Below are 27857 nucleotides of genomic sequence, written 5' to 3' on the forward strand. Positions count from 1 at the left end.
TGAAAACAGATTTGATGGGAGCTGGGTGTGCTGGTGCACATCTTTAATCTCAGCAGAGGCAGGCGGATCTCTGTGAGTTCGAGGCCAGCCTGTCTACAAAGTGAATTCCAAGACAGCCAGGGCTACACAGAAAAACCCTGTCTCAAAAATTCAAAACAACAACCAAAACCAAACAGATTTGTTGGCTGGTTCATCTGCTGTGCATACACAGGGACCACATGAGTTTGGAGCCACGCATGTTTCTGGTGCTGTCTGGACCCCAGCACTGAGGCGGGTGCACACACGCAGGCTCCTTGAGGCTGGCTAGCTCCCAGTCTCGCCGCTGTCTTCCTGGCCTCACCTTTTATTGTTTTTGTTAATGCCTCTTAATCCTGTTCTGAAAGCTGTAATTATTTCTGGGTTAGCTAATTGAGTAAAGAGATGGTTCCTTTCATACCAGGGTTCAGCCATACAGTGACGAAGTGTTAGTTCTGCTCTTGCTAATTCTTCACCTTTCTTTTCTCTTACAGAATCCTATTCTAAGAACACAGACACTCAGGTATCTACCATGGTGTTGGATCCTGAAGAAAAGACGCCAGATGGTACCTTACAGCTTCATGTCTTTGTCTACATGGGCTTGGGCTTTAGTCAGTGGCAGGCTGCCCCTCTTATCTGTCCTACGAAGTACAACCAGCAGTCTCTTCTGGTGACAGGCTGTGAATGAAATGAATTTATGATCATAGAATTCTGCCTCCTGTCTTATTTCTAATCGCCAGCTGCGTTGTGACTAGCTAGTTTGGTTTCTAGAGCAGTGATGCTTGCAAGGACAGCGTCATTCCCAGACCGGGCAGTGACCTCCAGTGTGCTCACTGCATCTGCCAGTGTTACAGATGTGTATGCAGCAGACGCACGGGGTCCTGTCTGAGTGTGAGTCTCCGCTCTCGATTGCCCACACCTTTCTACTTAGTGAAGGTGGTGGGGACCAGCTCCCTAGAAAGAAAAATCAGAGCTCTTTAGAAATTAGAAAAATCTGATTTGTTTAGTTGGTTGTAGGGATTTATGGGAAAGAGAAGAGCGTTTTGTGGTTCACCCTAGCCATGTGATGTCTGCAGCTCAGTGGACTTTGTATGCTTCTGGTGGACTAGCCCTCTTCTGCCAGGCCTTCCCCCGGCTTTCAAGATTAACTGTAAAATGCAGACTTCAGGGAAACGCTGCCCTCAGGCTGCTGTGAGCCATGCTGTCACAAGGGCACCCGTGACCACCAGCCCTTCAGTCCTGCGTGAGGCCTTAGTCAGGACTCCTGCTTCCTGCTTGACTGTTTGCTCTAGTGTCACTCACTGTGTGAGGCTGATAGAGCTGTGGGACCCAGGAATGATTCTTAGAGCGAGTCCTGCTGGATGATGGGACGTTCTTTTAGATTAGGATCCTGAGTTACTAGTGGGGCTAGTTTATCAATGTTGAGTCGTAGATATGAATTGTTTGTTTTAAGGCAAAGTCTTGTTAAATTGTAGCCCAGGCTGACCCAAACTTGTGATCCTTTTGATTTAGCCTTTAAAACATGTCAGTGTTCGTAAAGAAAAATGAAGTGATTCTAAAAATTATCAAGTTGGGGGGGGGTACTAGAGAGATGGCTCAGAGGTTAAGAGCACTGGCTGCTCTACCAGAGGACCCAGGTTCAGTTTCCAGCACCCACATGGCAGCTCACACCTTCACAGTTCCAGAGTATGTGACACCCTCACACCAAAGCACATAAAGTAAATCAAGTGGGTGTAGAGATGTAGAATGAGATAACTACGATGATCAGTGTCGAAGCTGGTCCAGAGAGGACACGGGATTGGGAGGAGGCAGGACATGGGTCTGAGAGGAGTTATGGGGATGAGTAGGGGCCAGGGATCAGCATAAAACATTAGGTTAAACTGATTCAAGATGGAGAGAGCGATTGGAGGCTTTTGAGCTGCTTTTTCTGTCCTTTGAGATAGAGTCTGGCTGTGTAGCCCAGGCTGACCTGGAAACCTCAATCTTCTCTCCTTAGTTTCCAAGAGTTAGGGTTTCAGGATTGTACCACAGTCAGCTTGTGCATATATTACCCTGTAAAAATATTTAATTTATTGGGCTGCGGATGTAACTCAGTTATAGAGAGCTTGCCTAGCATGCATGAAGCCCTGGGTCCAGTCCTCAGCACTACAAAAAGCCAGGTATGGTAGCATGTGACTGTATCCCAGCACTGGGGAAGTGGATGCCAAAGGATCAAGTTCAGAGTCATCCTGGCACAAACCAGCCTGGGCTACATGAGACCTGTCTCTAAATAAGTATTTATGTGCACACATATGTACATTTATTTTAGAATGTAGATTAAATAAACTGTTTAGGATAAAGCCAGGCTGGTCTCTTGTGTGTGCAGGTGTAAGATAAATTAATTTTGGGTCTAAAGCTGTTGCTCAATGATGAGGGAGCATGTACCGGACAAGGGCTAATTCTCCACCAAGGGGAGAGCTTTGATTGCTCATTAGTGGACTTCATTATGTTAACACAGATGGCGCTTCTGGAGACCATGGAGACTCTGCCAGTCTTAGTACCATCAACCCTGCCTACAGTAACTCCTCCCTCCCACAGTCCACTGGGGACTCAGAGGATCCCTTCACCACCTACTTTGATGAGAAGATCCCCATTCCTGAGGAGGAGGTTAGTGATGGTTCCTTGTAGGGGACCCTGTGTCCTGGGGAAAGCCTGTGAGGGAAAGCTCTCCAGCCACCACCTCTCGCCATCATCAGGACGAATAAGCCTCTGTGGAAAGGTGCCTATGAGCATTTTTTAACTTTTGGAAGTATGGGTTTTGTGTGTTGTCCTTTTTCAAATGTGGTTCCAGTGTGGGCAGTGGGTGAGCACAAAGGTGCTGTGTTACTTTAGTTTAGACCGAGTTGGTGATGGAGAGCAGGTGAAGGAAGGGCTGTCACTGAGAGAAGCGGCCATCTTGTTGGTAAAATGTAGATGAGCTGATCCCGAGCAGCTGGTGATACTCCTTGACGTGTGACAAAACAGTGGAGACATTCATTAGAAGAGGTGACGCTCAGGCTGCTTTCCTCTCTGTGTTCAGTACTCCTGTTTTAGCTTTCGTAAACTCTGGGCGTTCACGGGACCTGGCTTTCTTATGAGCATTGCCTACCTGGATCCAGGGAACATCGAATCGGATTTGCAGTCTGGAGCAGTGGCTGGATTTAAGGTGAGCACCCAGTTCTACCCCAGCTGAGTGACAAGTTTTCATTATTGTTGTTGTTGCTGTCATTGTTGTGGCTGAGGATAGACTGGAGGGCCGTGGCATGCTATCCCCGTCCTTCTGAGCACTCATTACACTGACAGCCTTTTCCTGCTCTTGTGGAGTAGACTCGGGCTCCACCTGAAGGCAGACCTTGAACAACATAGGTTTGAACAGTGCGTGTCTGCCTACATGTAGGTCTTTCTATGTTAGCAGCAACTTGTGAAAGCCACAGATGAAGTGCATGGCTGAGAATACTGAAAATTTAAACGTTAGGCATGTCATAAATGAATAAAGTATATACAGATAATAATCTATTGCTGTCCTGGAACTTACTATGTAGACTAGGCTGTCCTCTGTTTTCCAAGTGCCAGAATTAAAGGTGTACACCATCATGCCCGGCTGAGATAATAATCTATTTTATAATTTACTATCCCAGGATATATGAAGATCTACCGCATAAAGGTTAAATGTACCCCATCCTCTGCACGCACACAGTTCACGGTGGAGCTGTTCTCAGAGAAATAAAAGCAAATGTAAGATGTGATGTTAACTCCTAATCATATACAGTTAGCTGTGTGTGTGCTGTACTTCTGGGTTGGCAGCCGGTGCTCTTGTGAGCTCCTGTTGTGATTGCTTACGATGCTGGGTGGCCAGTCACTTCTGGTTGGGCAGTTTTTCTTGAAGTGATGGACTTTAGTAAAAAGTGGTTCTTGGTTATCATGTAGTTTTCACCACGTGTGTTATTCATCCAATCGCTTCTTGGCCTTTCGGCTAAGAGCAAGTGTAAAGTAGATATCAGTTGGCTAGGTTATTAGTATGGCTTCTGATAAACAGGCTGCTGGTGAAATGTTCTCTGAAAACTTTTGATTGCATGACAGGGGAGTCTGGGGCCCGGCGTCTCTAACCTCCTGTCTTAGTTACTTTTCTAGTGCTGTGACAAAACACGGTGTCAAGACCGCTTACAAAACAAAACAACGACTTTTCATTGGGCTTACAGTTTTAGAGGGTTTAAAAATCCATGATGGTAGAGCAAAGGTGTGGGCAGCAGGAACAGCTGAGAGCACATCTCGATCCCCTGACAGGAAGCAGAGAGGACACTGGGAATGGCAGGAGGTCCCTGACACACCTCCAACAAGACCACACTTTCTGATCCTCCTAAACTTAGGAGCCCATGGCCATTCTCATTCAGACCGCCACACCTCCCTCATCATCCCAGCATGCACAGTCTCCATGGGCAGTGACACTTGCATGAACAGTCCTTGTGTGTGGTCTCTTCTGGTTTGTTTTGTTTTTCAAGACAGGGTTTCTCTATGTAGCCCTGGCTGTCCTGAAACTCACTCTGTAGACCAGGCTGGCCTCAAACTCACAGAGATCCACCTGCCTCTGCCTCCCGAGTGCTGGGATTAAAGGTGTGTGTCACCACTGATCTTGTTTTAGCCACATAATTTCCTTAGAAGAAACACTAGATGAGAAGCTGAGGATCAGAGAGATGCCAGTTGCCTGGCGGGTCATATGTAGAAGCTGATGCAGAACGTGGAACTGTGTCCCTGACCTGGCTTTGTCCTGACTGAACTGTTTCCCAAACAACCAGGCCAAAGGCCCTTGAGTTGTCTAACAAGTGTTGGGGTGTCCTTCTCTGTAGTTGCTCTGGGTGCTCCTGCTGGCCACCATCGTGGGGCTGCTGCTCCAGCGCCTTGCAGCTAGACTCGGAGTGGTCACCGGCTTGCATCTTGCTGAAGTGTGTCACCGTCAGTATCCCAAGGTGAGTGGCGTGCTGTCGGCCTGCTTGTCTGTTACCTGCAGGAATCCGTGGGTCTGGTATTAGGTGCTGCCTCCAGTCTGGATTGAGGCAGTGGAGGAGTGGGGTCAGTGTCCCTGAAACTAGAAGTACCAAGGGGATTGATGCTACTGCCCTTCTGCTGTGAGCCACGTCCTCCTTCAGAGTCCAACACAGAATCCTGTCAGCCATGTCCTCCTTCAGAGTCCAACACGGAATCCTGTCAGCCATGTCCTCCTTCAGAGTCTAACATGGAATCCTGTCAGCCATGTCCTCCTTCAGAGTCTAACACGGAGTCCTGTCAGCCATGTCCTCCTTCAGAGTCTAACACGGAATCCTGTCAGCCATGTCCTCCTTCAGAGTCCAACATGGGAATCCTGCCAGCCACGTCCTCCTTCAGAGTCTAACACAGAGTCCTGTCAGCCATGTCCTCCTTCAGAGTCCAACACAGAATCCTGTCAGCCATGTCCTTCTTCAGAGTCTAACACGGAGTCCTGTCAGCCATGTCCTCCTTCAGAGTCCAACACAGAATCCTGTCAGCCATGTCCTCCTTCAGAGTCCAACACAGAATCCTGTCAGCCATGTCCTTCTTCAGAGTCTAACACAGAGTCCTGTCAGCCATGTCCTCCTCCAGAGTCTTAACACAGGACTCACTTTTTTGTTATTGTTTTGAGATACGCTCATGTTGCCCAGGCTAACATTGAACTCTGTATTTGGCCAAAGATGGCCTTGAGTGCTAATCATTCTGTTTCTACCTCTCAAGTCCGAGAATGACAGGCAGACACTGGTTTCCTTAGGGAGATTCTGCATGAGTCAGCATTTGCCAGTCGCCCTTACCTTGTTTGAAGTCACCGTCACTTTGGAGACGTTTTTACAATGTATATGTGGTAGGATCTTTGGATTTGCCGATTGTCTTCAGTTCACTCTGTCCCTAGAGCTTCCTTCTAAGTATCTTACCTTTCTTACTGGCCACCTGAAATGGGAATGACCTTTGTTGGAAGACTTTCTGCAGGGGGTGCTGAGGACAAAACTCAGGCCTTCACACATGCTTGACAGGTACCTTAGAGAGTGAACCACTCTGTCTTGGCTGAAAAACATTTCTTTTAATCTCTTTTTTAAAAAAATGTATTATGTATAGAGTGTTCTGCCTGTGTGCCAGATCTCATTACAGATGGTTGTGAGCCGCCATGTGGTTGCTGGGAATTGAACTCACGACCTCTGGAAGAGCAGCCAGTGCTCTTAACCACTGAGCCATCTCTCCAGCCTGAAAAACATTTTTAAGTTAGTTTCATTTGTAGCTGTGAAACAGGCCTCCCTTGGGTGTGCCCTAAATGTTTAGTCTCATTTCTGACTGTGAACATAGAGGTTTGTGTTGTTTTTCTTTTCTATTCTCCTAGGCTGGTTGGTCAGCTCTCTCTCTCTCTCTCTTTCTCTCTCTCCCTCCCTCCCTCTCTCCCCTCCCTCTCCCTCCTAGGATGTTCTTGAACCCTTGGTCATCCTGCTGGAGTTCCTGAGTACAGGTGTTGTAGGCATGTGCCACCACGTGTGGTAAATAGAAATGATTTTTCCAACTTCTGAGAAAGTGTTGCTGTTTTATAATTCCCTTAGTGTCTTTCTCTTGTGCACATGAATACCTGTTTGTGACAGAAGCTTTTTGGATAGTGAGTGTCCGGAGGCAGTAAGCCAGCATGGACTACGTTTGTTTTCTACTCCTCTGTTGGTCTAGATTTAGTTTCCTGGTTTACTCTATTCCGTCTGTGCTCAGCTAGTTTACCGTGAACACTTTTTAAAAAGAGAGGTTTATTTTTAGTTTTTAAAATCATGTGTCTGTGTTTGGATATGTGCATGTGAGTGCTTCGGGCCCCGGAACTGGACTTGCAGGAGCTGTGAGCCACCTGACATGGGTGCTGGGAGTTGAGGTCCAATCTTGTGTCTTCTGCAAGAGCAGTGTGTGCTTTTAGTCCTGAGCCCTCTTTCTAGCCCCTTACTCCAAACACTTTTGCGTACATCTTTTTTCTTGTTTGCATATTATTATCTGGCTATCCTCAGACTCACTCTGTAGCCCAGGCTGGCCTCGAACTCACAGAGATCCGCCTGTCTCTGCCTCCTGAGTGCTGGGATTAAAGGCCTGCGCCATCGCCTCCTGGCTGATAGAGGTTTTCTTAATTGCTCATTTCTTATTCTCTCTTGACTCCCATTTTGACCATATTTGTATATTTATTTTCCCCTGAAACTTTTTGGTTGTTTTTAGGCAAGAGTGTAAGTGGAAAGTAATGACTAGGAATCCCATTCTTCTCAAGGATTGAGGAGGACAAAGTGAGCTGGGCTGCCACCTCACCTTGGTTCACAGTCTCCCACAGGAAGCTCACTTTCCTACGCTGTCTGGGGCTGAGTTCTGGTGTTTCTCTCCAGTCTGGGGACTTATGTAAGGCTGTCTTGATCTGTGCCAAAATCAGAATTCCAAACGGAGGCAGTTCTTCCAGATGAATGATAAGAACCACTGTTTGCTTTGTAGGTCCCACGGATCATCTTGTGGCTGATGGTGGAGTTGGCTATCATCGGTTCTGATATGCAGGAAGTCATTGGCTCGGCCATCGCCATCAATCTCCTCTCTGTAGGAAGGTGAGGACTTCCCGCTAGAACACAGCAGTATTGGGCTGGATTCAAAGACAGGGTGAACATGAAAAGCAGCTCATTTTCAACGTTCAAGATTCAGCCTGTCCCGAGCCGCTGCCGCTCCCTGGCAGACAGTCTCTGCATCTTCCATGCCCATGATGTGCACACTTGTATTTCAGTGGACAGTTACTTCTTTGTAAGGGGAGGCTGCTTATCTCACTGCACCCGACCCATGCTTTTCGGCGCTGTGTCCTACCATGTGATGCAGTAAGCTCCAGGGAGAGTGTCAGTGGATGGCTTTTAATTGAGCTTTTTCCCCGGCCACTCGTGGAGTGGCTTCCCGCCACTGTTGCTCCAGACCCTAGCTTTCCAGGGTCTTTCTGTGTTGGACCAGATGTGAAGAAAGTGTCTTCACAGTCTTTAATTTCTGTTTCTTATCTCTAACCTAGGGTTCCCCTGTGGGGTGGAGTTCTCATCACCATCGCAGATACTTTTGTATTTCTCTTTTTGGACAAATATGGTAAGGACAGTGGGACTGACAGGTGCATCAGAGCCACCGGCGTCAGGCACGTGGCTGTGTGGGCAAGTCTGTCTCCTCTGGGCTCACTGCTGCGTTTCCCCTTAGGCTTGCGGAAGCTGGAAGCATTTTTTGGGTTTCTCATCACTATTATGGCCCTCACATTTGGATATGAGGCAAGTGCTACAGGCTGTTGGTTAACTATTTAAAACAGAGTTTCATTGTTTTGTTTGTAATCTTTTATTATAAAAAGCAACAGTAATTCCAGAATTGTCTGATTGTATTGAATCCACAAAAAGCCAGTGTCCTTCTGGGCTCCTTTGGAAGGAATGTAGTCTATGGCAAGGATTCAGGTACAGGAAGGCCTATAGAGATATTCTGTGGGGCCAAAAATGACTAGACCTTTCAGGGCCAACATTTTTGTCCCACATTTCCCCTGACAGCAGAGCGGCTTTGGAGTGGGACAGACAGGAGGGTTACTGGCGACTGCGGACTCAAAGCTGTTCTGTTTGTGCTCATCAGAGCTGACGTCCATTAACTACAGCTGTGTTCAACCAGCTGATGGTGCTTTTTTTTTTTTTTTTTTTTTTTAAAGCTGAGGATCGAACCCAGGGCCTTGCGCTTGCTAGGCAAGTGCTCTACCACTGAGCTAAATCCCCAACCTGAGATTTTCTTTTTTTTTTTTTTTTTTTCTCTCTCGAGACATGGTCTCTCTGTAGCTTTGGAGCCTGTCCTGGAACTCGCTTTGTAGACCAGGCTGGCCTTGAACTCACAGAGATCCGCCTGGCTCTTGATGGTGCTTTTAAACATTCATGGTGGTGCAGGCCTGTAATACTAGCTACTAAATAGAGGCAGGCCAGTCTCTGTGAGTTTGAGCCCAGCTTGATCTACCCAGAGAGTTCCAGGCCAGCCAGGGCTAAGGAGTGAGACAAAAACTGTTGATGAGTAATAATAGGTGATTGATTATTTTCCTTGCTTGTGCCTTGCCCATCGCTGGGGATCAGTACCATTATTTACACCTTTTTATGTCCAGTTGTTATAAACTGGTTTCTACTTACAGACCTGCCTAAACACTAAAAAGAGATCTAGTCTATGAGCAGATTTTTCAGGCTGTCCCGAGGCTTGCAGGAGAAATTCTGAGCCAGGAGGAAGTCTGGGTGAGCAGTGCTAAGGAATGGCTCACTCCTTGCACACGGGTGGCAAGCAGAGGTGGTTCTTAGATGAGCAGGTGGCCAGCAGCGTGAGGAGCATGGGCTCAAGGACTGAACTATTCTCAGAACTGTATCAGGAGTTACAGTGACACAGATAACAGCAAGCCCTTTAGTGGATGTGTCTCCTCAGAGCACCGTGTTCTCTGCAGATCTGTAGTGTACATTTTCAGTACAGTGTCCGATAGTCAGAATATACAGTCCTGAATCCTCTGGCTCCTGGCAACAAGCCCTGGTATTAGTTATCTTTGGTAACTGTAACCAAAATACTGGAGGAGAGTGACAGGAGGGTGAGGGCTACTTAGCTAGGGGTTCAGCTCCGTCTGGTCCGCAGTTTCTTGGGCAGAGTACCCTGGCGGCAGGAGTTGTGGTATGGGAGACTACCTCAGTGCAGACAGAAGCACAGAGGTGCAGGACATGGCTAGGGCCAGGAGGACTTGTCCCCATTGGTCTGCTGCTTCCAGGGAGGCTCCACCTGCCAGAGTTCTCACCACATCCCCAACAGTACAGCCATAATGGGGCTTGGGTCTAGTCCTGAACCTGTGACAAACAGCTTACATTCAGACCACAGCAGCCCTTTGTTCCCACTGGCTAAACTTACGCGTACTAGGCGAGTGCTTGTTGATGATTCCATGTTCCTGTTCCAGGCAGTTGTTAGAGGGTGATGGAGTGAAGGAGCCAGTGTCTCCTGGGCTGGTCTCCTCTTCCATGGTGCAGTAGAGGCTAATAGATGTTATGTTGTGTGTAGTATGTTACAGTGAAGCCCAGCCAGAGCCAAGTGCTCAGGGGCATGTTCGTGCCGTCCTGTTCAGGCTGCAGCACTCCACAGATTGAGCAGGCTGTGGGCATCGTGGGAGCTGTCATCATGCCACACAACATGTACCTGCATTCTGCCTTAGTCAAGGTGAGTGGTGCCCTTGTGTATTGTTTGTGGGAGTTTTTCCTCTGAGTATAGGGATGCAGACTTAGTCTATGACTAGAGCTCTGCAGGAGCACAGTATTTCTAAGGCTGCCTGGTCTGTATTTATCACCAAAGTGACCCTCAAAATTCCAGGCTAGTGTTCTTCCTGAAAGGTCTGGAAGTCTTGAGGTCCGGAGGGAAGGAGGGCTTTACTGGTAAGTCAGGCATTCCTTTGCTGAGAGAGCTCAGACACTTGACGTTTAGTCCAGTAGCCTTAGGGCTGAGATTGTTCTGCGGGAGCTCTGTGGTCACCTGGCTGCTGGCTCCCCCAACGTGCAGTGTTGTCAAAGGCTGTGGAGTTCTAGCTTAGCTGAGATCTCGTGTTTCAGCTGGTCAGTGGTTTGCCCACTTAATCTTTAGCGGACTCCAAAGTTCTGAGTTGCCACAAAGAGGCTCTGCACCCGTGGAACGCTGACTGCTCCGTTATCTCTAGTCTAGACAGGTCAACCGGGCCAATAAGCGGGAAGTCCGAGAAGCCAACAAGTACTTCTTCATTGAGTCCTGCATTGCCCTCTTTGTCTCCTTCATCATCAATGTCTTCGTCGTCTCCGTCTTTGCTGAAGCATTTTTTGGAAAAACCAATGAGCAGGTGGTGAGTAAGCCAGGTGAACTGCACGCCGGGACGGGACAGAAAAGAGGAATGACCTGGAACCCAGGGAAATAGGTCTGAGGCCTGGGTGTCCCTACTCCCCAGTCTCTACACCACAGCCAATCTATGGTGTGGGGCTGAGGAAGCCTGTTCCCGCCCCTTCAGGGGTGAGCTGGGAAGAGGTGGCCTTGGACTCACAGTGGCCACATGCTGTCATAGCGGCGGCATCTTGGCGATCTAGCTGTCGTTATTTCTGTTTCCTTTTTACTAACCAGCAGACTGTGTGTCTGCTAGACTTGATGGCTGTGCTGAGAACAGGTTAGGAGGAGGAGTCAGCAGAGAGGAAGGACTCTGACAGGGCGAGACTTGGCTCATTTCGAATTCTGTCCCATTTTGTTTGTTTGTTTTTTTTCTTTGAGGTGTTTTGTTTATTGTGGAATGCTTTAAGATGCCAGTGTTGAACCCAGGACCTTATGCATGATCACGGAGCTGCTGGCCCGCATTCCTATCTAGTTTTGATCATTTGTGTCCACGGGACGTCTTGACCCCAGTTCTGCTGTGATCGAGGCCTCTGATTGCTTATGTCCTCTCACATTTGAAGCCTCTGTTCTGTTTTGTTTTGTTTTGGGTTTTGGTTTTGAAAAAGGGTCTCATTGGAGGCTTGAAACTCACTCTGTAGACCAGGCTGGTTTGGAATTCACAGAAATCCTCCTGCCTCTGCCTCCCAAGCACTGGGATTAAAGGCGTGCATCACCAAACCTGGCATTTCTTTTAGCTTTTTTGGACAAGTTCTCTCTGTGCAGCCCAGTCTGGCCTCAAGTTTGGGGTTCTTGTAGCTCAGCTCCCTGCAGGCCTGCCTCGGTGGAAGTCTCTTAGAGTCTCTGTCTCCTTATTTGCACTTACAGTGAGTCCTCCAGCGTTTGCTCTTGCCATGCAAACTGTCTCAGCAAACGTTTTGATGCTGGAGGGGTGAGAGGCCTGAGGGAGGGTTGCAGGTAGAGGAGCACCAGCTGCCGCCCACACGGCAGCCCTGGGGCTTCCTCTGCTTCTCTCATGCAGAGGAATTTGGTGAGACAAATAGGGGGTTCTTGTCTGGTTCTCCTTTCTAAAACAGTTGTTTTTAAACTGCCTTGGTCTTCAGGTTAATGTCTGTAGAAACAGCAGCAGCCCCCATACTGACCTCTTTCCTAATGACAACTCAACTCTGGCTGTGGACATCTACAAAGGGGTGAGTGAGCACACGGGTGTTCGCAGATCCTCTGGCCTTGGTGAGTTCATCTCAGCTGAGCACAACTCCTCTGAGGGCCTTGGATTTCTGAGGCCCATATGCCAGGGACACCTGTGGGGTTCTGGGGGGACAGAAGATGGGCTGATGGGCTGCACAGGGACACATTTGGGGTTCTGTGGGGGGGGGTGGGAGATGGGCTGTACAGCAGCATCTCCTAGACTCATGAGGACACTGAAGTTCTGGGGCTTTGACCACAATGACAGAGATGAGTTAGTGAGATGTGCTTTCCTCGGCCCTCTTGGGCCCTTCATGCTGGTTCTGTTGTGACCCCCAAGAAAAATATGCACTACACTGAGTTCCCCCCACGGTTCATTGTCTGCTCCCCTTCCTCCATTTCTCAGAAAAGTGAATTAAGGAGCACGCTTTGGGAAGGGTAGGGTTCTGCCTCCTTAGAGTTTAAGGTGGGGGTTAGAGATGAGGGAGCACAGAGGAGGGATGCAGGGGCGTCCAGCGAGTGAGATCCAGAGCTGAGTCTCACTTCTGTGCAGTGCCCAGCACAGTACTTGGTGCGTTTCACGAGGAGAGGGAGGTGCTGCAGAGGGCTGCTTTCTGGGGGTTATCTAAGCACTGACAAGCCCCGCTCTCCCTGTCCAGGGTGTTGTGCTTGGATGTTACTTCGGGCCTGCAGCACTCTACATCTGGGCAGTGGGGATCCTGGCTGCAGGGCAGAGCTCCACCATGACAGGAACCTATTCCGGCCAGTTTGTCATGGAGGTATGTGCTGGGGTTGACTACGGGGATGGCACAGCCCCTGAGTGTCTAACTCGGTGCATCTGCGGCTCCCCCGACTTCCCCAGCATTTCTCTGTCCTGTCACACGCCCTCATCCAGCCCCTGCGCTTTCTCCCAGGGATTCCTGAATCTCAGATGGTCACGCTTTGCCCGAGTGATTCTGACGCGCTCTATTGCCATCATTCCCACGCTGCTTGTTGCTGTCTTCCAAGATGTAGAGCATCTGACAGGGATGAATGACTTCCTGAATGTTCTGCAGAGCTTACAGGTGAGCAGGGAGCTGGGGAAGGAAGCCCAGGCTGCACTTAACCAGCATTAAGTCTTGCCTGGGGTACCAGGCCTCCTGCGGGAGGCTGGTACTAGGGGTGAGTGAGACGGGGAGAAGGAATGGAAGTTCATTACATGGAAATTATGAGCTCTGCTTAACATAGAAAACACAAATTAGAGGCCCCCAAGATGACTCAGTGGATAAAGTGCTCGCTGTGCGGTGTGCAAGTGTAAAGACCTACATCGGATCCCCTGCAGACAGTGGAAAGGAAGAAATGTCTCCACAAGTTGTCCTCTGATCTCCATATTTACCCTAGCACAGACATGTCTGTCTATCTGTCTGTCTCTCCTCTCTCTCTCCTAGTCTCTGTTTCTCTCTCACACACAGATAAGTAAGCAACTTTGTGATACATAAAAATCCACAACATTGTAGCTCATTAATGCAGCAAGGGTAAATCATTAAATGAATTCTCAGAATATCACCAACTCCAGGGAGACAAGTCACATCCAATACGTTGTTTATTTATAAGATTATGTATTTCAGTGTTTTGCCTTTGTGTATGTATGAGCACTGTGTGTGTGTGCCTGGAACCCGAAGAGTTCAGAAGATGGCGTCAGAGTCCCCTGGAACTGGAGTTACATATAGTTGTCAGCTGCCATGTGGGTGCTGGGAATTGAACCTGGGTCCTATGCAAGAACAGCAAACCAAGTGTTCTTAACCACTGAGCCATCTCTCCAGCCCCCAGTGTGTTGTCTTTTTGTGTTTAAACAAAGATACTTAGGGTCATGATTAGTGCTAGATTAAAAATAGTGTTTGGCAGAGGCAAGGTGTTAGAACAACTGTTACCCACGGTGTAGGGGAGATGGGATTTATGATTCCTCTTTGTGAGCCATGCTGGTGTCTGTGGTGCTACAGTAACCACATGGACTCTAGGAAGCGGGAGCCTCAGTTAAAGAATAGGTTCCACGATTGGTGTGGAGGGAGAGAGTGTGCCAAAGCCAGGCCAGTGCCAGTCAGCAGCATTCCTCCAAAGTGTCTGCTTAGTTCCTGCCCTGACTTCCCTCGGTGATAGTGTGTGACCTGGAAGTATAAGCAGATCACCCTCCAAACCCTCCCCAAGTTGTTTAATCATATGTTTTATGATAGCTTCAGAGATAAACTCCAGAGATAAACCCACATAACTCCATCTCATTTCTTCCAGCTTCCCTTTGCTCTCATTCCCATCCTCACATTGACAAGCCTGCGGCCAGTAATGCATGAGTTTTCCAATGGAATGTGAGTAACTTGTCATCATTCTCCAGAAGGACACGGGAGGGGGGTTTTACCCAGCAGGCCAGTCAGAAATGTCTTCTCTAGGAGAGCTGTGTGTTTCCAGAGCAATTTCTAGCTGCTGCTTCTTTGGCTTATAAAGAAACTGGTAAGCATGAGTTATAAGAAAGGAGGAGAAACACTCGAGACCTTCGAGCTCTCTCTCGCTCTTCACCCTCAGCCACTGAGGTTTGCATGCTGTGTTATATTTCCCAAGAGAGGCACACGCTAGTAACACCTTCTATGCACACCTTGAAGGGAGCTGTGGGTGTGCTCTAGTTTCCTTTCTGCTGCTGTGACGGACACTGTGCCCACGAGCATCCAAGGAGCCGAGAGGTTTACCATTCTGGGAGAAGTCAAGGCAGACTCAGACAGCTAGTCACGTCCCAGCTACTGTCAAGGGCAAAGGGAATCAACACATCCTTGCTTCCATGTTTGCCCTAAGCCAGCTTGCTTCTTTGTGTGCTGTTCAGGACGCACTGGCTGGGTAATGGTGCCGCCCTGAGTGGGCTGGTTGTTTCTACCTCATCCCCTGCAGATGAGCCCACAAGCCAGCCTGATGTAGATAATTTCCCATTAAGACTCCCTTCCCAAGTGGTTCTTGGCTGTGTCAAGTTGGCAATTAAAACTAATCAGTACAAGTGTTCATGTGACTTGTTAGGTTTCAGGGATCTCTAATTGTCCCCTCTCTGAGGCAGTGGGACCTGGGAGGGTGGAGCTGATAAATGAGGCAGACTAAAGTCTCACACAGTAGCCAACTTTATTTGGATCATCAGACAGTTTATATTCTGAGGGTTAAGATAGTCACACATGTAAAGTTCTCATGAGTTCAAGCTGTATACACAAGGACAAGCAGTGTGTGGCAAAAACATGTGTTTCCATAGAGGTGTATAAAGGAGAGTTTAAACATTTAATTGAATAACAGCAGCCAGCAATAGTGAGTAATTGGAAGTAAATTCGCTCCTATCCACTGCACCCGGGAGGAGCGTGAAAACATTCTAAGGACAGTGCCATGTTTTGGAGAAACTGGTTATAAGACTCTTGTCTTGTTTGCTTGAAGTTTTCTCACAGCACTCAGAGTTCTCCTCACACGACTCCATTCCTGGACCATGTTCTGATGTCTAATGAAATAACTCTGCATTTCCGGGACCTGCTTATCTCTTGGGTCTTAAATGCTGGATTTTTGTTGTGCCAGAGAGATGGGTCAGTGGATAACATGCTTGCCACACAAGCCTGACAGTCTGAGCTCCATCCCTGGAACTCAGAAAGGATGAGGGAGAAAAAGAACTCCACAGAAGTGGTCCTCTGACCTTCACATGCATGCTGTCCCTGTGCCCACACATGTACATGTCATATGCACACATGATAACCCAGTTAAATACTGGGTTCTGTTTATCACAGCCCTTCTCCTTCTGTTTATCACTGATTTACCATGAGACACAGTTTTCTTTTCGATCTGTGCCCAGTTGAACTATTGCCCACTCATGCGCCCCTTCTTTCACAGAGGCTGGAGGATCGCTGGCGGGATCTTGGTCCTTCTCGTCTGCTCCATCAACATGTACTTTGTAGTGGTGTATGTCCAGGAACTAGGGCACGTGGCACTGTATGTGGTGGCTGCCGTGGTTAGCGTGGCTTATCTGTGCTTTGTGTTCTACTTGGTGAGTCCAGTGTGGAGTGAGCAGGGCGCTGGATTCGGGGATGGTGTAGGTAGGGCTAACTGTCCTTTAGAAACGAGTGGTCCCCAAGCAGCTTACCGGGGCAGTTCATACGGCAGTGTCAAACCAGCTCTTTGTGAAATTCTATTTATTTTTTTGTGGTTTGGTTTGGGAGATTAAACACAAGGCTCATACACTGCCAAGCAAGTATTCAAATGTTGTGCTCTGTTCTCAACCAGATGCTTATATTTTTGAATCATCCAGCGTATTTAAGGGTTTTTTTTTTGTTTTTTTTTGTTTTTTTTTTTTTTTTTTTTTGGTGTGTGTGTGGGGGGTTGTTTCTTGAGACAGGGTTTCTCTGTGTAACAGCCCTGGCTGTCCTGGATCTGGCTCTGTAGACCAGGCTGACCTTGAACTCACAGAGATCCGCCTGCCTCTGCCTCCCGAGTGCTGGGATTAAAGACATGCACCACCACCGCCCGGCTTATTTTAGTTTTTAATGCCTAGTATTTTTCAATTTCTGTTGATTCATGAAGATCTAACATTTAATTCCTGAAGAGAATGTTACCATGCTTGAGAAACCAAATGGCTCAGTGGTTGCACAGCAAGCATGAGAGAAGGACCTGAGTTCAAATCCCCAGGCCCCATGTACAAAGCTGGGCATGGTTGTGTGGGCCTGCAGCCCCAGCCCTGGAGGCAGGGAGGGCAGCAACAGGAGGTTGATGACTCTGCTAGCCTAGCTACAGATCAGCAGAAGAGTTCCCACTGAGTGAAACAAGTCAGAATCACACAGCACTAAGACAGAGAGAGCCCAGTTTTAAAAAGCCTTGGAGGTGAAACTCCAGGATATTTTGAAGCAGAAGAGGGCCTGAGAGCCTGACTTGGCCAGCCCTTGGTGGAAAGAGTGGACAGAGCTGGATGTTTGGGGCGGGAAGCAGCTGTGTCCCTGCATAGCATGGATGTGCCATAAGGTGCTGAGTGACAGTCGTGTTTTCTCTTCCAGGGTTGGCAATGTTTGATTGCATTGGGCCTATCTTTCCTGGACTGTGGGCACACGGTAAGCATCTCTAAGGCCCTGCTGAGCGAAGACACCAACGGCGGCAATACTAAGTAAACACTGGGTCAGTCTGTCTGTCTTTGCAGGGAGCCATCAGAGCCAGTGTGTTTCTATGGTTTACTGTGTGAACATAGCCACGAGTATGTGCTGTTGCACAGACTGCATTTAGGACTCAACTGTTAGTTGGGAAACACTTTGTTTTGTGTATGTTTTGAGGTCTTTGTTTTGTTTTTGTGAGATAGGATCTTGCTATGAAACGCTAGGTAGCCCAAAACTCACTATATAGCCCAGGCTGCCCTCAGACTTACGGCAATCCTGTCTCAACCTCCTGAGTGCTGGGCTTATTATAGGCATGCACTACCATGCCTGGCTTTTCCCATGTGTGCTTACAAGATGATTCTTTCTGGCAGGGATGGATGTCACCCCGTACGTAGCATTAGGCAGTCCCTGGAAAAAGTGACACTTGAGCCATTTTAAACACTAAGTCCCTAAGTAGCTGTCCAAGGGCCAATAGTGCTCTATCATTTTGAGAGCAAATTCTCTACATGAATATTAACCAGACTCTGTTCTTAAAACTGTATGAATTAGGGATATAGTAAACTGCAATTATGTTTTTCATTAGGTGAATTAAGGGTATAGTAGCTCTGGGCATGCAAATTTTATCAAAAGATAGTGGATGTTGAAAGATGGAAAAAATGCTTTTATGCTCCCTTTCAAATTATTTTAATTATGAAAAACCCAACTAGAGTGATGCCATCCATTTGAACTACAAAATTAGAGACAGCTACCTTCTTTGAGTTCAGGACTTGTTTATTTATTTGTTTGTTTGCTTTCCAAGATGGGGTTTCTGTGTAGCCCTGGCAGTCCTGAAACTCACTCTGTAGACCAAGCTGGCCTTGAACTCAGAGATCTGCCTGCCTCTGCCTCCCAAGTGCTTGGACTAAAAGTGTGTGCCACCACTGCCCCTCTAAGTTCGTGATTTTTTTATTTCTACTTTTAATTTCTCAGTGGAAACTAAGAAGGGTAGGAGGCATAAAAGGTGGACGTGGACAGACGGTCCACCTGCAGGGAGTTGCTCATCACCTCCAGGTTTTCCTTACCGTGCAAGCTTAGCCCCGAGGTTATAGCTTTCATGTTACTACCCAGGGTTCCTGATAGTGTTTAATCGTGAGTACGTACAATCATCAAATCTTTGCCGTCCTCTTGTAAGAGGGAGGCGTGAGCAGAAGAGGGTAGCCTTCGTGAGCTGACGTGCCCATGAGACACGGGACTCGGAGTGGTCAGAGAGCTAACTGCGCTCTTCCCCAAGCCACCCTTCACCACATCATGTCTCGGACACACCAGTTTCATGTCCAGGATGACTCACAAGGCACTCAGGAGCTCTGGACTAACCTTTGCAAAGTCAGTAGGTGTCACTGTGGTTGTGAAGTTCCCTCCCTGCAAGATGGGACTGGTTCCCTCCGAGAGAAAATCTCAGAGACCAGACGGTGAAGCTCTGGAACCTTCAGCACGGAACTGCTACTCTCACCTGAGGCTCTTGTGACCCTTACACCAGAGCCGCCTCAGGAGTCTGTCAGACCCCATCTGCTGGGGTCGGGTGTGGTCATTGTCTTGGTGGCGGTGGGAATGAGAGTGGCTTTGAAGGACGTCCTCGTCTTTGAAGCCTTCCTTCTAGCGAGCTGTTGACAGATGGTGTTGGCTCGTCTGCGCCCGAGTGGCATTATTACTAGCATTTTACACACAGTCAAATCTCAACATGGACACATTCTTCATAAGGCATAAAAAAAATTTGGTAAATTGCTGTTTTACTCACCCTACCTTGGCCTTAGCCCCTCAACTAATACAAAATCATAGGTGACAGGTCCCTACCGCGGTGATTCTCAACCTGTGGGTCAGGACCCCTTTGGCAAGCCTCTGTCTCCAAAAACATATTTGCTTACAATTCATAACAACAGTAAAGTGACAGTTATGAAGTAGCAATGACAATAATTTTATGTTGGGGACCATCACAGCATGAGGAACTGTATTAAAGGGTCACAGCATCAGGAAGGTTGAGAACCGCTGGCCTACAGGGTCCTTCTCACACCTCTCGCTTCTGCCGCCATTGTTCCTGAAGCTGACCTGAAGCTTGGTGCCTGAAGATCTGGAGACTGAGCTTGGAAACTTTGTGGGCTGTAGTATGTGAAGGCCAGACTGATGGCAAACAGAACTTCCTACAAAGATGCTGTCCCAATGTTTACATTTGTCCCTCAGGGCAGGGTGTATCCAGAGTCACAAATATTGATAGTCCAGCCCAAAGCTGCTAGGGATGGAGCACTGGTGTGTGCTAGGCAAGGCCTCTGCTGCGGGTCTTACTTCCCTGCCCTAGAGTTCTTCCGTGTTATGCTTGTTTACACTGATGGAAGGTTTCACCATAGTCAGATGGTTCTTTCTAATTCTACGACTATACTATTTTACAGCGTCATTTGGTTATCACCGAGGTGTACTTCTAACAGTACTCTGTCCAGTAAACAGTGTGTAAAAATTTCTAGTCTCCGTGCCAGTGTGGTTCTGGCTGTGTGTTTGTGAGCTGTCTGTACTTTCTCTAACTGGTCCTTGTTCTCACGTGACATGAAGTAACTGTACTGCTTCAGGGCACTGGAAGCTCTCAGGCTGGGGCATGGCTACGGTTGGCGTAGGAGATCTTGCCAGGACTGTAGGAAGTAGCTACAACTAGGCTTTTAGTGAACCGTTAACGGCTTGTAAACTTGATTTGTAATTTAAAAAAAAAGAAAAAAGAAAAAAAGAAAAACTTCCCTTTTTCCTGTCTTGTTTCCTGGCTGTTTTTTAAACCTTAAAAACACATGATTAATAGGGTCTCAACAGCTCTGATACAGAAATACAGACACGTCATCACCATCAAGAATGACACACCAGGTGCCCACAGCAGTGATGCTTGTCTCCCTAAGGGACAGAGTCCCCAGAAAGCTTGGGGTAGTCGTAGACACCAAGATTCTAATTTCACTTTAGGGGCCAAGAGATGGCCTCAGAGGTATGCATGCCGCCAAGCTTCACAACTGGAGTTCGGTGGCTGGGAGCCACACGATGGAAGGAGAGATCCAACTCTTGAAAGCTGTCTCTGACATGAGCCCTGTGGTACTGGAGTACTCACCCCACATAAGTACAACAAATAAATAACAGATTAATTTTGTTTAGTTTAAATGAAAATTTCAGTTTACCACTTAGTTAATGCTTTTGTTGTGGTTAACTTTACCATTTGCAAGGTGAAACTTTTCCTACCTTCCTCTACTGTAAGCTGAATATTTGCCTGTCTGTAGTCTTGCCTCACCACACAGGAAGGATTTTACAATATGTATTTGCTGCCAAAAAATAGTAAAAATGTAACAAGAGAAACCAGAGTCCCTTAGCTTAAAACCAGATGCACATTTTGGCAGACCTAATGTCAATGCAGATCCTGGCCCTGCTGCCATTTATGAGCGGAGGTGAACCTCGGGTCTGATGGGCCAGCAGCAGCACCAGGCGCACGGTGGGGAGTATGTCCTTCCTTGACTATCCCAAGACAGGCAGGCGAACTTCATGCTCCCTTCTTGTGCTGGCTTCCCAGCCCTGCCTCAGGATGTGTAAGTGTCCCCAAGGGGTTATCTCTGCCGACTCTTCACTCAACTTCCCTTAATTTTGGTTTAATTTCAGAACTAATGAAGAATGCAGAGCATTTTCCAGAACCTCGCATTAGCCTTCCTTGTTACCTCGTGTGTTTACAAGTGGCACAGTCATTGAAACTGAGTCATAGTCCCGAAAGTTTAAATCAGTGGGCTGCAGAGGTGGTTCAGTGGTTAGGAGCAGGTGCTGCTCTTCCAGGGGACCCGAGTTCAGTCCCCAGTACCCATGCCAGTGGTTCACAGCCGCTTGTGACTCCAGCTTCAGGGGCTCGATGCTCTTTCTGGCCTTTATAGGTACCTGCATGCCCACTTGCTCGCTCTCTCCTCCTCTCTTCCTCCCTCCCTCTCTCCCCCTCTTCTTCCCTCCGGAGCTCTTCCCTTCCTCTCTCAGTTCTTAGAACATGATGCTCACCCCCTATACTGAGAGGCAACTGAACAGCCTAAAAGCCAGAGGACTGGTGTTCTGTCACCAACCACCTTGTGTAACACACAGCATGCCCTTCAGGCTGTAGGAAGATTCCAAACATTTCTCCAGCGTCGCCAGGGACACCAAGACAGCAAAACATTTCAATCGGGTGTAGTGACACACACTTGTAATCTCAATGCTTGAGAGGCATGCTGGAGGCTGGCAGATTGAAGGCCAGCCAGTTCACACAGCTAGTTCAAGGTCAGAGTGGGTTACACAGAGAAAACTGTTTCAGCATTATCAGTGGCTTAGAGAACAGACAGGCCTATGTGACAGTAGCTAAGAACCACTAATAGATACACTCATGTATCCCTGTTTGCACCCCAGAGTACCTTAACCTATTGTAATACTTAGCCACATTTTTCTGTCTCAGAACTAGAGAACAAAATTCTCCAATTAAGTTACCTAGGTGATAATACTCTGATGTCACGCAGTGAGGAAGTCCACCGTCTCTGCTCACTTGGGAGAGGTTTCCATGAATTATCAGTGAGTCTGGTGATCGTTATTAGTTCTCAAGCCTGGGTGTCAGACCTGCAAGTGAAATGTCAGTGTCTTCCTAGCTTGGGAACGTTTGATCCAGGGAACCCATTTGGTCTATGCTGTCTTCACACAGCCACACAACATCCTGTGAGGTGACATGGGATGATGTGTAATGTGCTCCAAATAAACTTTCTGGAGACTTGATGAGGTATCTTATCAGTGTGCTTGACATCTCTAGATACAGCATGTTTCCATTTTACACACATGGAAGATAAGGTCCAGAAGGAATACTCCGATCTTGTGTGGTGGTGCATGACTAATCCTAGCCTCATGAGGCAGGGGGATCACTGCAAATTCCAGCCAGAGCTGCAGAATAAGACCCTGCCTCAAAACTTAAACAAGAGCTTGGGATTTAGCTCAGTGGTGTAGTACTTGCCTCAGTTCTGAAAACAAAATAAAACCCCAAAGGATACATTGGAAGGGCTAAAACTGGGCCTTGACTCCCCACCCCACTTCAGTGCCTTTTTTACTACATCATATGGGTGTAGTTCATACAGATTTATAGTCTGCGCTCTACGTTCACACATAGGCTGTTGGTGCCAAGAGCAACAGTATTACTAACACACTAAGGACCAATGTGAAAGTCAAGTCATTGTCCCAAATTGTATCACTGGACAGATAAAGAAGTACAATTTCTTCACCAGGTATGGCAGAGTACACCTTTAGTCCCAGTACTTGGGAGGCAGAGGTAGGCAAATCTCTGAGCTCAAGGCCAGCTTGATTTATATAGCAAGTTGCAGGCTGGCCAGGGTTACTTAGTGAGATCCTATCTCATAAAGAGGGGGTGGTGGCGCAGATCCCAGCAATCCATTTTCATTTGGTTCACAGGAATGGGGTCTGGAAATACGTTTTTAGAACAGCTGAGGGTGGGGCCTGGTGATAAGCACCTGTAATCCCAGGACCTGGGAGGTAGGAGCTGGTATGAAGTCAAGATCATCCTCAGCCCCATAGTATTTCTGAAGCTGGCCTGAGCTGTACTAATCCTGCTTTAAAAACTCAAAAAGTACACGACATGAAGACAGTTGAGATTCCTGATTCAGTCTGGCAAAAACTGGGGACTCACAGGTTACCCTTTGTCAGCACACTTTTTTTTTGTTCTTTTAATGGGAGGGTTTTCTCAGGTGTCAAAGGATAATAGGACCAGAATTAAGGGCTCAGAGTTTAGATCATGTGAGATCTGATTTCCAGTACACAGTGCTAAGACACAAAGCGTTCTCTGTTTGGTCATGCTATCCTAAAGTTGAATCCTGAGGCTCTGTCACAAGATAGCCGGATGCATTTGGTACTGCCTCCATCCTTAACTCTTTCAGCTCCGCTATTAAATATTAGAAACTACCCAGGCAGCTACAGAGCACATGCAAGTGAAACTTGCCCCTTTCCGTGGGTTTAAGCATGCTTTCCCTGACACTCTGGGCTCCGCCCTTTCTCTAAAGGGCCCTCTCTGCCTCCTGGCTGCTTGGCTGCTGTGTGGACGGACGATCTCCACGCTGGCTTAACTCATGCAGCTCCGATTCTCCATCTTTCTCTTGCTCTGGGCAGCTTGTCTGCCCTAGACCTTTCCTTTTAAATTCTAATAAATTGTTCTTGGTGGGCTGGGGATAGTTAAAAGGACCCAGATTCAGTTCCAAATATCCACGTGGTGGCTCACAGCCACCCATAGCTCCAGTTCCAGGGTATCCAATGCCTTCTGACCTCTGTGGACACCAGACACACATGTATACTACATACATGAAGGTAAATGTACATAAAATAAAAATCTAAAATTTTCCTTGAGTTTAAAACAAACAAAAGCAATCTCATATACACACAAGCCATTTTGTTGTTGTTGTTTTCGAGACAGGGTTTCTCTGTGTAGTTTTGGAGCCTGTCCTGAATCTCACTCTGTAGACCAGGCTGGCCTCAAACTCACAGAGATCCGCCTGGTTCTGCCTCCTGAGTGCTGGGATTAAAGGCGTGCACCACCTTCACCTGACCTTTTTTTTTTTAATTTTATTTTATGTGCATTGGTGTTTTGCCTGTATGTATGTCTGTCTGTATGAGGGTGTTGGATCCCCTGGAACAGTGTGAGCTGCCATGTAGGTGATGGGAATTGAACCCAGATTCTCTGGATGAGCAGACAATGCTTTTAACCACTAAGCTATCTCTCCAGCCCCGCCATTTTCTATTCTGAAGTAAAATACAGAAGTACCGAGAAAAGGGACCAGAATAATATGTTAGTTTACCATGTCACTCCTGAAGTCACAGTAATTCTCTCGCATGTTTTGTCCTCAGCACCACCTGGGACTGACCGCTCAGCCTGAACTCTACCTTCTGAACATCGTGGACGCCGACTCGCTTGTGTCCAGATGACGAACAGCCTGAGGGACTCTGAGAACCCTGTCCCTCAGTCCTTTTGCGCCAAGTGTCTGTCAACAAATCTCTGTTAGTTCAGAGGTGACTTTGTTGAAATGTTTTGAACAAAGGCAAAGATTTCCTCACGGGATCAGAGGTAAAAGCGAACAGCTGTGTATGGGTCAGAGACCCACTCGCCTCAACAGCCATACAGTGAGTTTACCTCAGTGAGGGGTAAGCAACGGGCCTGTGGCAGCCCTGTATTCCCACAGGCCCGTGTCTGCACTTCTGGGATTTAAAAATGTAGGAATATGTATTTATGTGAACCCGAACGTGCCAGGTTGGGTAAGATTTTTAAGGTTATAAAAATTGATAGGTTTTTTTAAAATGTTGTTCAGGTAAATTAGGTATTTGTTTTATCGGGATCATATGTGAGAAAGGGAATGAGTTTTTTAATGTTGAACTTTGTAAATTAACTATCCTTTAAAGTGCTATTTTACTATACTGGTTGCTTTAGTTCATCGTCATCCACCAGAGTGTCTCTTGGGTAGCTACTAACACTTGCACATTGATTAAAGTGTGTGTGTGTGTGTGTGTGTGTGTGTGTGTGTGTGTGTGTGTGCATGCACTCATGTGTGCCTGTACGTGTTGACGCTTGTGCAGGCCACATGTTGATATCAGGTGTTTCCTCAGTCTCTATCTTACTTTTTGAGACTGCCTCTTTCCCAACATGGAGCTCACTGGTTGGCTACGCTGACTGGCCAGTGAGTTTGGGGATCCTCCTGCCCCTGTGCCTCAGTCTGGGGTTACACATTTGCTCCTACACGTGGATTTTACACTGTGCTGGGGACCCAAACTCAGGTCTTCTTGGACAGCAGGCGCTTCACCAACTGAAGCGTCTCCCAAGTCTCTGGCACATGAGTTTTAACAAAACCTCTCTTCTGTCTGTTCCTGTGTTGATTGTATTTGTTACCATTGTTTTTCTAGTGTCTGTGTCCGTCCACGCCGTCCTGTCCGTCCATGCCGTCCTCTCTGTCTACGCCGTCCTGTCTGTCCACCCCGTCCTGTCCGTCCACACCATCCTGTCTGTCTACGCTGTGCTGTCCGTCCATGCTGTCCTTTCTTTCCACGCTGTCCTCTCTGTCCAGGGTGTCTTCTCTGTCCAGGCTGTCCTTTCAGTCCACTTGAAGCTCTGACACTTGGCATACCATAGCTAGATCCTACTCTGTTTCTAAGGTCACTCCTATTGATACTGTTGGGTGTCCTGGGCATTCTCAGCATTTTAGGTATGTGTAACAAGTGGTATGAGACTTGTACTAGGTGGGAACTCAGATGATCAGTCCACAATCACCACTGCCTGCCTGTGTGCAGGTTGTAGATTTTTGGGGTTTTTTTTTTTTTGTTTTTTTGTTTTTGTTTTTTTGGTTTTTCGAGACAGGATTTCTTTGTGTAGCTTTGCGCCTTTCCTGGAACTTGCTTTGTAGACCAGGCTGGCCTCGAACTCACAGAGATCCGCCTGGCTCTGCCTCGCAAGTGCTGGAATTAAAGGCCTGCGCCACCACCACCTGGCTAAACTTTTTTTTTTTTAATTTATTTAGCTTTTATTTTATGTGCATTGGTATGAGGGTGTCAGATCCCCTGAAACAGGAGTCACAGACAGCTGTAAGCTGCCATGTGGGTGCTGGGAATTGAACCCGGGTCCTCTGGAAGAGCAGCCAGTGCTCCTAACCACTGAGCCATTTTCCCAGCCCCATAAAGAGTTGTTGTTGTTGGTTTTTTTTGTTGTTTTTTTTTTTTTTTTTTTTTTTTTGTTTTTTTTTTTTTTTTTTTTTTTTTTTTTCCGAGACAGGGTTTCTCCGTGTAGCTTTGTGCCTTTCCTGGTTCTCACTCTGCAGACCAGGCTGGCCTTGAACTCACAGAGATCCGCCTGGCTCTGCCTCCTGAGTGCTGAGATTAAAGGTGTGCGCCACCACTGCCCGGCTTAAACTGTTTGTAATAAAGTTCATATTGAATAACTAAAAACTTTTGTCTAGGGGTACTGCTCACTTGTAGAGCTCTTGCCTACCTTAGGCAAGATATCGGGTATGATCCCCAGCGATTCATACAAACACACACACACACATACTTTTATCATAACATTCTTTTATTTTCTTTCAGTTTGTTCGTATGGTGCGTTACATTGACAGATTTTCATATGTTGAACCATCGTTGCCTCCCTGGGATGAAGCCTACTTGGTTATGGTGGATAATTTTTTTTGATGTGTTCTTGGATTTGGTTTACCAATATGTTGTTGAGTATTTTTGCATCAATGTTCATGAGGGAGATTGGTCTGTAATTCTCTTTCTTTGTTGCATTTGTGTGGTTTGAGTATCAGGGTAACTATAGCCTCATAAAAAGAGTTTGGTAGTGTTCCTTCTGTTGCTATTGTGTGGAACAATTTGAAGAGTATTGGAATTAGCTCTTCTTTGAAAATCTGGTAATTCTGCACTGAAACCTTCTGGTCCTGGGCTTTTTTTGGTTGGGAGACTTAATGACTGTTTCTATTTCCTTAGGGGTTATTGGTCTATTTAAATAGTTTATCTGGTCTTGATTTAACTTTGGTATGTGCTATCTATCCAGAAAATTGTCCATTTCTTTCAGATTTTCCAATTTTGTGGAGTACAGGTTTTTGAAGTATGACCTGATGATTCTCTGGATTTCCTTGTTGTCTGTTGTTATGTCTCCCTTTTCATTTCTGATTTTGTTAGTTTGGATTCTCTCTCTCTCTCTCTCTCTCTCTGCCTTTTGGTTAATTTGGATAAGGGTTTGTCTATCTTGTTGATTTTTTTTTTTTTAAAGAACCAACTCTTTGTTCCATTGATTCTTTGTATTGTTCTCTTTGTTTCTATTTCATTGATTTCAGCCCTCAATTTGATTATTTCCTGGCGTCTATTTCTCCTGGGTAAGTTTCCTTCTTTTTGTTCTAGAGCTTTCAAGTGTGCTGTTAAGTCATTAGTGTGAGATTTCTCCAACTTCTTTATGTGGGTATTTAGTGCTATGAATTTTCCTCTTAGCACCGCTTTCATAGTGTCCCATAAGTTTGGGTATGTTGTACTTTCATTTTCATTGAATTCTAGGAAGGCTTTAATTTCTTTATTTCTTCCTTGACCCATTGGTGTTTCAGGTGGGCATTATTCAGTTTCTTTGAGATTGTAGGCTTTCTATAGTTTTTGTTGTTGTTGAAATCTAACTTTAAGGCATGGTGGTGGTCTGATAAAATACAGGAGGTTATTCTAATGTTTTTGTATCTGTTGAGATTTGCTTTGTGACCGAAAATGTGGTCAGTTTTTGAGAAGGTTCCATGGGGTGCTGAGAAGAAGGTATATTCTTTTGTGTTAGGGTGGAATGTTCTGTAGATATCTAAGTCCATTTGAGTCATAACATCTGTTAGGTCCTTTATTTCTCTGTTAAGTTTCAATCTGGTAGATCTGTCCTTTGGTGAGAGTGGGGTATTGAAGTCTCCCACTACTAGTGTGTGGGGTTTGATGTGTGATTTAAGCTTTAGTAATGTTTCTTTTATAAATGTGGTTGCCTTTGTATTTGGGGCATAAATGTTCAGAATTGAGACTTCATCTTGGTGGATTTTCCCTGTGATAAATATGTAATGTCCT

General features: G+C 46.8%; 1 protein-coding gene across 5 annotated transcripts in view; it reads left to right on the forward strand.

The window, feature by feature from the left end:
• Slc11a2 (solute carrier family 11 member 2) overlaps positions 1–24461 on the forward strand; it is a 36210-nt gene extending 11749 nt beyond the window's left edge. For 4 of the 5 annotated variants that reach the window (XM_059246861.1, XM_059246858.1, XM_059246859.1 and 1 more), the window contains exons 2-16: positions 510–581; positions 2513–2661; positions 3074–3199; positions 4878–4997; positions 7528–7634; positions 8078–8148; positions 8254–8321; positions 10102–10257; positions 10748–10906; positions 12045–12131; positions 12786–12905; positions 13041–13190; positions 14392–14465; positions 16003–16156; positions 17157–20011. In XM_059246861.1, coding sequence (XP_059102844.1) covers positions 548–581; positions 2513–2661; positions 3074–3199; positions 4878–4997; positions 7528–7634; positions 8078–8148; positions 8254–8321; positions 10102–10257; positions 10748–10906; positions 12045–12131; positions 12786–12905; positions 13041–13190; positions 14392–14465; positions 16003–16156; positions 17157–17267 — 1686 coding nt within the window. In that variant the 5' untranslated portion in view covers positions 510–547 and the 3' untranslated portion in view covers positions 17268–20011. Of the gene's footprint in view, positions 1–509; positions 582–2512; positions 2662–3073; positions 3200–4877; positions 4998–7527; positions 7635–8077; positions 8149–8253; positions 8322–10101; positions 10258–10747; positions 10907–12044; positions 12132–12785; positions 12906–13040; positions 13191–14391; positions 14466–16002; positions 16157–17156; positions 20012–24146 lie in introns of those variants that run through there. The other variant, XM_059246863.1, reaches the window with a different exon arrangement.
• Positions 24462–27857: the final 3396 nt, after the last annotated feature.

The sequence above is a fragment of the Peromyscus eremicus genome, chromosome 20 (genome assembly GCF_949786415.1).
Source record: "Peromyscus eremicus chromosome 20, PerEre_H2_v1, whole genome shotgun sequence".
Taxonomy (NCBI): Eukaryota; Metazoa; Chordata; class Mammalia; order Rodentia; family Cricetidae; genus Peromyscus; species Peromyscus eremicus.